This window comes from Ctenopharyngodon idella, chromosome 10 (assembly GCF_019924925.1).
Source record: "Ctenopharyngodon idella isolate HZGC_01 chromosome 10, HZGC01, whole genome shotgun sequence".
NCBI lineage: Eukaryota > Metazoa > Chordata > Actinopteri > Cypriniformes > Xenocyprididae > Ctenopharyngodon > Ctenopharyngodon idella.
In genome coordinates, this window is record NC_067229.1 from 34,117,363 (window position 1) to 34,127,833 (window position 10,471).

The 10,471-nt window shown below is 35.4% G+C and overlaps 1 protein-coding gene across 1 annotated transcript; it reads right to left on the reverse strand.

Annotated features, from left to right (window-relative positions):
- Nucleotides 1–1,762: 1,762 nt before the first annotated feature.
- Nucleotides 1,763–10,454, reverse strand: pcolcea (procollagen C-endopeptidase enhancer a). Its single transcript, XM_051908345.1, has 9 exons — nt 10,286–10,454; nt 6,646–6,754; nt 5,468–5,726; nt 4,542–4,666; nt 3,868–4,004; nt 3,406–3,755; nt 3,243–3,323; nt 2,339–2,509; nt 1,763–2,222 (listed from the first exon to the last, which is right to left on the reverse strand). Exons 1-9 carry the CDS (start codon nt 10,396–10,398, stop codon nt 2,092–2,094), a joined length of 1,476 nt encoding a protein of 491 aa, XP_051764305.1. The 5' UTR covers nt 10,399–10,454; the 3' UTR covers nt 1,763–2,091.
- Nucleotides 10,455–10,471: the final 17 nt, after the last annotated feature.

Sequence of the window (10,471 nt, forward strand, 5' to 3'; positions counted from 1 at the left end):
TTGTTTGTAATATTGCATCCTATCATTACAATCAAATACAATATATGAACTTGTATACACTATTCTGTGCTGTCTTATCCTCTACTGTAATTTGCAATGTATGGACTGAGGACTAAAGATGCTGTGGATGTTTTGCCACTTCTAAAATGTTCTCTTCAGAATCCTGGGTTAAACATTAAACTTATTTGGCTGGGTAGATTTACTGTATATTAACATACAACATTTAATTTCACTGTGTAAACACAAAACCATTACCCAGGGTTCAGATAAGAGATGGCAGAGTGGCCCTTTGTCATCAGGGAGGACGCAGAGAGGGCAGATAGGATATAAATTCCCTGGTTGCCAGACATAGGATGAGAATTAGCTTCATTGTGCCTTTGCAAGTCATTATCCGCTTTAAGTAGGCCTCAGTGACGCTGATGGATGTATCTAAAGCGTCTGATGTCTGTGATGATATAGGCCTATAAGAGCTTGTGTTTCTTATGATTGCATGATGCATATATGAAGCTGACATGTTACAGTGGTATTTTTATGCAGAGCTGCAGTAATGAATTGCTCTTTTTCAGAGTTTTTGAGTCCTGAGTCTCTGTAAAAATTTCAGACACTAGATGACGCTATAAACCCATGATTTTAGTTTGAGAGAGAAACAGAAATGCTATTTAATACTAGGGTAGGCCTACTGCTTTTTGCACAGTATACACATACTGCTTAGAAATTTTAAAAAGAGCTTGCAAAACATAATGTAATGTGTAATATGCAATGTTTTAGTAAGATACATTGTTTTTGCATGTTTAATTGCAAGTTTTTTGTCACTGAAAAAGGTCAAGTTGAGTGCATGGCAATGTGGGATACAGTAATCACATCAGTGTTATTCTTATATTAATTATATTATATTGTAGTATTATTTTTAAGTTGGCTTTTTTATATTTAAAGTGTATATATATTTTCATTTTATTTTTTTTGTCACTGTTTGCTTTTATATCTATAGCTTTAATTTTATATTTTGTTATTCAGTTTTATTTTTAGTAATTTTAGTTTTTTTAAGTTTAAGTATTTTATCTAATATTTTAATTTTTAAGCTTTAATTCTGTTTAATAGTTTTAATTTTAGTTAAAGGTAGACTACATTATGTAACTTTTGGCCCTCTAGTGGTTAAAAAACAAAACTGCATGCATTTTGAGAAGAGCATTGTTTTGAGTGTGCTTCGTTTCTGTGACTGTGCAGATGAATATGACCCGCAATTAACTGTTTTAGAGAGCTACAATTTACGTGTCATAAAATACCCTATAAAATACCTTACTCACCTGTTGAGTAGTAAAAACACCATCTCCGCCATCGCTTTTACAACATTTCAAATCCCTCAGTTCTCGCCATCTTCAAAAATCCATACTAGTGTTGATTCTCATTTTATTACAAGCTCTGTCGAGTTTTGCTAGCAGACTTTCCTCTCTTCTGTTTTTTAAAATGGGTGATTCCCCAGAGGTTCAAGATTTAGCTGCTCCATATCAACCTTTCTCGCTCGTTGTGACAACTAACCTATGCCACTGCCACACCATACATAATAATTTGTTACATTTATATAGCGCTTTTCTTGGCACTCAAAGTGCTTTACATATGCACCTTTAACAATGAAGCACTGAAGCACATTTGGCTAATGTAGTAGGTAAAATAAATTTGCAAAAGTCAATGTCATTCTTGACCAAAAACAGCTTTCAGTGAAAAGGAAAAGTCCCAATAAAACAACACATTGCGTCTCAATGCGTTAATGTGTTATATAAATCCTGTATTAGAAGACATCATAAATTACAAATATATTTTGTGACATCTATGTATGTATATACTGAATTGTATGAAAAATATCATTCCTTCATAAAATTCAGTTCTGAGCTGAAGTTTGAAATGCACCATAGTTTAATCAAAGCAGCCCAGAAATTTTGTGTGTACCTTCCTGAGCATTATGTTACAATGCCAAAAATACCTCTTAATATCCAGACTAAGTTAGGGCTGTTGTCTAATCACCGTCCTTAGGCATTGCATTACATCTAGTGTCTTTGCTCTAAAGGCTGTTTGTGCTGACATGGGTCTGAGTGATCAGCATGGCTGGTTGTTGATGCTGGCCAGCATCTTGTGGTGTGGAGTTTTGTACAGGGCAGTGAAACTACCGGGACTGAGAACACCACGGCCTTCCTCGTCCACCTGACCCATCAGGATGTAGTTTTGACCTAGTGAAGAGACAGTTTTTGTCAATAAATAGATAATTTACAGATTTGTAAGAAATGAATGAGCAATAAAGACCAAGGAATGCATATCAGTGGTCTGTATTTATCTGACCATATACCTCTGCGCAGCAAGGGACATTTCTTGCAGGGCATCACAAGTTTGACAGACATAGTTTCTCCAGCTTGGGTGATTGTAAGACTACCAGTCTTATAGGCCTTAATTAAGGACACTGTGGCTTGCATACTCCCTCTAGGTCCAGGAGACAATGTTGTCAGCGTCCCTGTGATCACTGAGAAACAGAGAAAGACTGAAATAAAGAATTGCTCTTATAGGGATAGTTTACCCTTTTAAAATTTAAATTCTGTCAGTACTTATGAACTTATATTATATTATATTATATTATATTATATTATCAAAATGAGGAATTGAAAGAGGGTGAGCAAATGATGGCAGCATTTTCATTTTTTAATGAACTGTCCCTTAAAACATATACTACCATTAAATAAATTCATACTTTTATTGCATTAAACTGATCAAATGTGACAGTAAAGATTTTTATAATGCTACAGCAGGTTTGTAATTTATTTTTGAATAAATGCTGTTCTTTTTAACTTTCTTTTCATCAAAGAATACTGCAAAGAATGTATTAACAGATTCAACAAAACTATTCACCTGCTTTCAACATTATTAATAAGAAATGTTTCTTGAGCAGCAAATCAGCATATTAGAATGATTTCTGAAGGATCATGTGACACTTAAGCCTGGAGTAATGATGCTGAGCTTTGCCATCACAGGAATAAATTACATTTTAAAATAAATTCATATAGAAAACTTTGCAATCAAATTTCACAATATTACTATTTTACTGTATTTGTGATCAAATAAATGCAGCCTTTGTGAGGATAAGAGACTTTTTCAAAAACATTAAACATCTCATCGACCCTAAACTTTTGAATGGTAGTGTAAAAGTTTCCTCTGTGTGCTTTATGTTTTTTTAATGGTTGTTGTATGAAATTACTTACCAAATTCACTAGCACAGAAGCTGGTCTTGATGGATCCATCTCTTTTACATGCCTTTGCACACAGTGGGTTTGTGTCTGTGGCTGAAAAAAAGCATTCAACAATGTCTAACAAGTTATGATCAACCATAACCATCATAATTTGTTCATTTTATCTCTTCCTTACATGGTCTGGATCTATCTGGCTCTGGCTCTGGCTTACGGACTGGAGGCCTCACAGGTTTAATGGGTCTAACGGGTTTGGGTCGTGGCTTTGGCTGCTCAGGAGCCTTTGTAGTAGTGGTTGTAGTTGTTGCTTCTGTTGTCAAGACAACAGTTTTCACCGGTTTGACTGGAGTGAGACGGGGGTTTATGGGTGTGGAAGACACTCTAGGTCCTGATGCAACATCGCCACCTGCAGTCGGAGTACGGAGGCCACGTGGGATGCTGTTGTATGACGCCATAAATCCGTCTGAAGTCACGCTAAGGTCAGATACAAACTGCACCAATAACACATTGCTATTGGTAACAATGTTCCTGTAGGTGGGACACAAAAAAACAGGGATGAATGTGACGGTAAACAATTTTTTTTCATAGATATGATAGCAATAACAAAATGGCAGTCAAAGAGATGAGTAAATTTACTGACTGAGGCGCTGCGTCTCCACAGTATTTTCCGATGCGCCTTGAATCGTCTTTCTCTCCTCCGTTAAAGAACGCCACATAGTCGAAGCGGCAGTACGTGTCAGACTCCAAATCAAACTTATCGAATTTCACCTCAATCACCTGAAACACAAAACCCCGACACTTTACAATAATTAGTTCCCATTAATTAACATTAGTTAATGCATTAACTAAGACTTCTGCTACAGTTTTATAATCCTTTTTAATGTTATTTAATAAAAATAGCCTAGTTCATGTTAGCTCAGATCCAGTAAATAATAGTAACAGATACAACTTATAATTTTAATAATGTAGCCTATTAGTAAATGTTTACATTAACATTAACTAAGGTCAATAAATGCTTTAGAAGTATTTTTCATTGTTAGTTCATGTTAACTAATGTAGTTAACAAATGAAACCTTTTTGTAAAATGTTACCCAAAAATGATTTGAATTGTGTGAAAAATGTATTATATAATATAATATATTGGAAAATATCCCAGATAGGGCCTACAAGCAAAGAAAGTCAATATTTCCCAACAGGCCAATTTCTTATTATTTAATGAACAGGCTGCAAAAATGTCTGGCGTGGTGCCACTTATTCAACATTGAAATATTAACTGAAAACAATCAGTACTGTAGGCTTATGTTTTTTCCTGACCATTTCCGGCTCCACTGTTATAAGCCAGGAACAGCTGATGCCCGGTGGATAATTTTTCTCTGGCCAGTTTGGAGTTTTGATTGTGCCCTGAGACTTCGTGAGCTTCCCGCCACAAAACTGGTGCTCTGATATAAAGAAAAAGAAAAAAAAGACCATTGAGGCTGTAAACGTTCACCTTCTAATATGCAAAATATATTAGTATTAATATATATCTAATATGTTTCCAGCATCAAGTATTTTGTCTGAAAATGAAAAAGCTGTATGAATGACACAGATTCAATTGCAACTAGTTGTTGAGGGAATAATTCAATTGTTGGGGAGATTTACTTTTAAAAGTAATGCATCACAATATTGTGACGAGTTATGTTACTTAGTTACTTTTTATGGAAAGTAATGCATTACATTACTTTTGAGTATCTTTTTCTCACCTGGCTGAGGCTCGATCTCTTCCAGGCCTTGGAGGTGACTTTTTTGTTGTTTTTGTTTTTTTGCAAGTGTTTAATGCAGTAATGCATTAACGCAGCCTATATAACATACACTTTCATTTTCTTTTAAAAACACATTTAGAATGTTATTAGATTCTGACCAATTAGAATATTTCTTGACTCTTAGAGCTATATATGCCATACAAATGATCTCTTAACATTATGATTAATATTATCTACTCTACAACTCTTTTATTGAAAATTGAAAGTAATGTGTTTTGTTACTTTGTTACTTTGTGTACATGTCTAATTGATTATGTTATGGAGAAGAGAGAAAATTTTAACTGAAATATTAATGTGTAAATGTTTAAAGTAATGCTTTACTTTACTCGTTACATTCAAAAAGTAATCTAATTACATATTGCGCATTACTAGTAATCCGTAACCCCAACACTGATTTCAACACATTTGATGTTTAATATTTAATATGTTTGATTTCACCATCCACATGTGGCTTTCCTCCGTTGTAGTAACCCAGGAACCCTCTTCCTCCTGTTCCAGAATCTGATACCATCTCTACCATCATGGTGTTAGACGTGGAGATGAGAGCCCCGGGCCGGAACGTTCCGCAGAAACGCCCGAGCTTCTGCACCATGTTAGAGTGTCCATTATACACATCCACATAATCGTAGCGGCAGAGAGGGTCAGCCTCCAGGTCAAAAATCCTGAAGGAGAGCATGACCACATTGCCTTCTGGAACCTAGAACAAAGGGACAGAGATACTTAAAGGATTAGTTCACTTTCAAATGAAAATGATCCCAAGCTTTACTCACCCTCAAGCCATCCTAAGTGTATAAAGACTTTCTTCTTTCTGATGAACACAATCGGATTTATATTAATAAATATCCTGATGCATCCAAGCTTTATAATAGCAGTGAGTGGGATCAACGAGTATGAGCTGAAGAAAGTGCCTCCATCCACATCCATCCATCATAAACATATTCCACACGGCTCCAGGGGGGTTAATAAAGGCCTTCTGAAGCAAAGCGATGCGTTTGTGTAAAAAAATCCATATTTGACAAGTTATGAAGTAAAATATCTTGCTTCCGCCAGACCACCTTTTACACTTTCTACTTACGAAGAAAGTGTAAAACTCCCGCAGTTCAAAGAGCTTACGCTACGTTATACATCTTCCCTATTCAACTTACGGAAAAAGCTTAACTGACGTGACGCCAGTTCCGTTCTTTTTTTCCGTAATTTCAATACGGAAGGTGGTCTGGTAGAAGCTAGATATTTTACTTCATAACTTGTTAAATATGGATATATATTTTTTTTTTTACACAAATGCATCTCTTCGCTTCAGAAGGCCTTTATTAACCCCCCGGAGCCGTGTGGAGTACGTTTATGATGGATGGATGTGGATGGAGACACTTTCTTCATCTCATACTCGTTGATCCCTCTCACTGCCATTATAAAGCTTAGATGTGTCAGGATATTTATTAATATATCTCTGACTGTGTTAATCAGAAAGAAGAAAGTCATATACACCTATGGCTTGAGGGTGGGTAAAGCTTTGGGTCATTTTCATTTGAAAGTAAACTAATCCTTTAAAGTCTTTTACTCTGGGATATGGCCCAAGATGATGAAAAATCTTAAGTGTGAACTCAAAGTGAACTCACTGTGATGTACCAAGTACATTTGCTGTTGGGTTTATAGAATGATGGGAATCCTTCACTGGCCACAAAGCCTGAGTCTCCAACCAGATCACCGCCACAGTTAAACACAGGCCTGAGAGAGTGAGGAAGAGTGAAAAAAGAGGGATTTCTGGTGACCATAAGAAAATGTTGATGTGAATGTGTTTATATTGCACAATAAACACAGTGTGTTTATACCATGAAAGCGAGTCAGAAGCTTGACCAGGACATAGTTTGCACAAGACATAATACAAAGTACAAACAGATGCACATAGATGGACCTACAGTACAATAAATCAAAAACTGAATTATGGCAGGCATCCAGGCTGAAAATATTTTGCTAACCAAAAGCTATTAAAGATACCAGTTTTATGACATTATAATTATTCACTACTTAATTAAAACGTCAGTGTTTATAGCTTTCATTTTATCTGTCATGAGAAGCATAGTTCAACTAAATAAATGACAGAAACATTTACAAAATCAATAAAAAAGGTGCTTTCAAAATTGTCCCATAACATAAAGAGTAAATCTGAGAACTGGTTGATGCAATTAGCCATCAAACTAAAGTAGCAAACAGGTTTTAAAAGCTAGGAGGCTTTTAATAACAATAATTTTTAATAGCAAAATATTCATTAGTGTGTTTTCAACTCAGTTATTTAAATTAGAATGTATTAGCTTTTTTTTTTTTTTGTATTATTGTAAATTTATCTGTTCAGGTTTAATGTTACACCACCCTAATTAAGATTTATTCATTTAAAAACACCTTTGTACCAGAAAAATGTACAAGTGATAGAAATTACATCAGTAAACTGTAAAACATTTTCAGCTGGTTAAACTTAGAAATGAAAGTTCACCTGCTGCCTTAAAAATGTGAGTTAACTCAACTAAACATAAGTTAACTCAACTTGAAGATAATCTTTGTTTCAGCTCACAAATAGTCAAGACAATGCATTACTTTAAGTTTAAATTTTAACTTAAAGTAATGCGTTGTCTTGACTATTTTTGAGTTGAAACAAAGCTTATCTTCAAGTTGAGTTAACTCACATTTTTAAGGCAGCAGGTGAACTTACATTTCTAAGTTTAACCAGCTGAAAATGTTTTACAGTAGCTTCGAGTTCAGTAGCTAACTACTCTTTTTTTAAAAATATTTTAAATTATGTGCTTGCAACATTTCCAAAGCTGTTCCAGAGAGGCAGACACTTTTATTCAGTATTTACAACATCACAGACAGTATTTCTAAATCACTGACAGCTCAAAATCCCTTTTGGATGTTGAGAAATGTTTTATTGGTTTTGACGTCTACAGAAACATATGTTTATAGACTTAAACTCTATGACACTGCAAAATAAAACAGAGCTGTTTTGTAATGTAATGGTGCAGAGTCAGGACACTCGAGCAGAGCAAAATACTGGTCATTATGCAGTTACTCCCACAAAATCCGTCTGAGACAGATTCTCTTCACTCAGCAATGTGGATGTTTACCGCATATTATAATTTCAGTGACCTTTTCAAATATTTACTGTGTTGATAAAAAAGAGCAAGAAAATAAAATAGGGTTAATATAAACGAGACAACCAATTAGATGCATAATTTTTCTTAAAAATAAGTTATGCATTAGCAGATTTCTGTTTTATTATTTACATCTTATATTGTCTGTAAACTCTTGCTTTACCAAGGCAACAACCGATGCTTTTGTATTACATTTACTGATCTATGCATAGAGATATATTTTACAAATCAGTGATTGCATTCCAAAGAGCTCCGTTACCACACCACAGTGGAAAATGAAACCATATCCGTACTGGAAAAGCGGCTATAGATGGTGTAAAATACCTCCATCAACAACCCCAAAGCTTGTACAGTCCCATACCTCTTCCTGGGTCGACATTTCATTCGGTAACATTAGCTAGTTTTGATTTATATGTCTTAATGTTTGATGATCGCATTAGCCAAAGACTTTGCTTATATTTGCGCAAGCAATGCTTCTATCGTTTGTTTCTGCTTCTTTTTCGCCCATTTTGATCCAGAGATTCTGTACTCTTTCAGAAGATACATAATAGCGTCCCCTACCGTATAACAGTAGCCGTGTTTCCATTACCCTTTAAATTGTGCAAATTAAATACGAATTGAAAATACGCTCAATGGAAACACGTCAATTTCTCTCCCATATATCGCAAAAAAGTTTTTACGCTCGCATAAGGTAGTTTTTCAGGCAATTCGAAAAAGGAATATTTCACAAAACTGCAATGGAAACAGTTTTTTCGCATTTACAGGTCACCTGTTGTATGTAAAAGTTGATCATTCTTTAAAGAGGGCGTAGTATGTTTGGACAGAAGATGAGAGTTCTTCATTAAACTCATAAAAGACAAAAGTATTACGGGACTACTGGATTCTAAACAACAAAGAAATGCCACAATTTGAATTTATCAAGACCTCGAAGCAGATAGGAGGGAGAAACATCCAGAAATACCTCATACGTGACTGCTCCCAAGTATAAGGGCTTTCCTTGCCATAAATGCTTGGATAACATGCCTATGTTTCCTTTGATTAAAAATAATGGCTAGTGCAGTGGCTGGGATATATGTAAACCAACCAACGTCCGTTGCCATGATTTTTGGAATGACTTATCGCGAAAGGGGAAAAAAAGATGTTTTAGTCGCATAACATCGGTAAATGGAAACGCCGTCATTTCGCAATAGTTTTTTATCGATATTTAAAAAATATCGCAAAAAATTTGCTCAAATCTGTAATGGAAACTCATCAAGTGAAAACATGTATTGGAAAATTCCGTCAATGGCGGGAAAGCGTTGTGTCATGAATGAAAATTCCATCAATGGCGGGGAAAGAATTAAGTAGATTTGAAGTAAATTCCTAGGTACACACCAGTGGACTACACAAAAATTCACATCATCAGAATTAGGAACATAACTGTTTTCTTTATAAATCAATATGTTCAAACAATGTAAGTTTATAAGACAGTGTGTAAAATGTGAAAAAACGTTTGTCTGTTTTTTTGGTACTTTTTTGGCCTTTTTCTGTTTATTTTTCTATTTATTTTGGCCTCTTTCATTGTATAGAAACGAGCATGCATAAACATTCTACGAAATTTCTCCAACAAAGACAGAAAATCATATGGGTTGACTAGAAATTTAATTCTTGGCAGAACTATCTCTTTAACTGCAACAGCCTAAATAGCATAAAAGGTTTTTCAGAATTCCAGACCATATGGTTATCAGATTACTCAGTCTAGTCATTATTTAACAAATTTAAATAGTTTTCTTTAAAAAAAAGCAATGGCGCTCACTGCAAAGGAAAGCTGGACCTGATGCAGGGTGAAGCGACCTGATTCACCCTAAAAAACACAAAGTACTTCCATCTGCAACCCTTCATCATTGTGTAATCAATACATTCATCATTACTGAGAATTCATGCACACTCCATGCATTTAAAGAGTCAAAAATGACACTCACTACCAGGCATAAACACTTAAAAAAGCTAGCAAGTTTAAACAGCTCCTGCAGTAGAAACTCATGAGGGTTTGTAAAAAGGGTTATTTATAGCAGCAAAGAGCTGTCTTGACATGCGCACTTAGTTTGTCCTCACCAACAGCCCTACCACACACCTGGTGTAGTTGGTGGTCTGACACAAGGCCCCTCCAAAACTCAGACATAGAAGAATCCCCAAATTCCACACAGCAGCCAATCGCTCCATATTCCTCAGCACTGAGATCCACATGCAGACGCGGCCACAGGACACATGACACAGAGAGGAGGAGGTATAGAGGGAGGGATGCTGAGGAAGGAGTAGA

What these genes read in the sequence shown, in the direction of transcription:
- pcolcea (XM_051908345.1), bottom strand. Translation starts at nt 10,398, where the DNA reads ATGTGGATCTCAGTGCTGAGGAATATGGAGCGATTGGCTGCTGTGTGG. An exon ending in AGGAAAGCCACATGTGGATG is followed by an intron (nt 4,667 to 5,467) that starts GTGAAATCAAAC and finishes TCTTTATATCAG; the next exon opens with AGCACCAGTTTTGTGGCGGG. An exon ending in CTTCTGTGCTAGTGAATTTG is followed by an intron (nt 2,510 to 3,242) that starts GTAAGTAATTTC and finishes TCTGTTTCTCAG; the next exon opens with TGATCACAGGGACGCTGACA.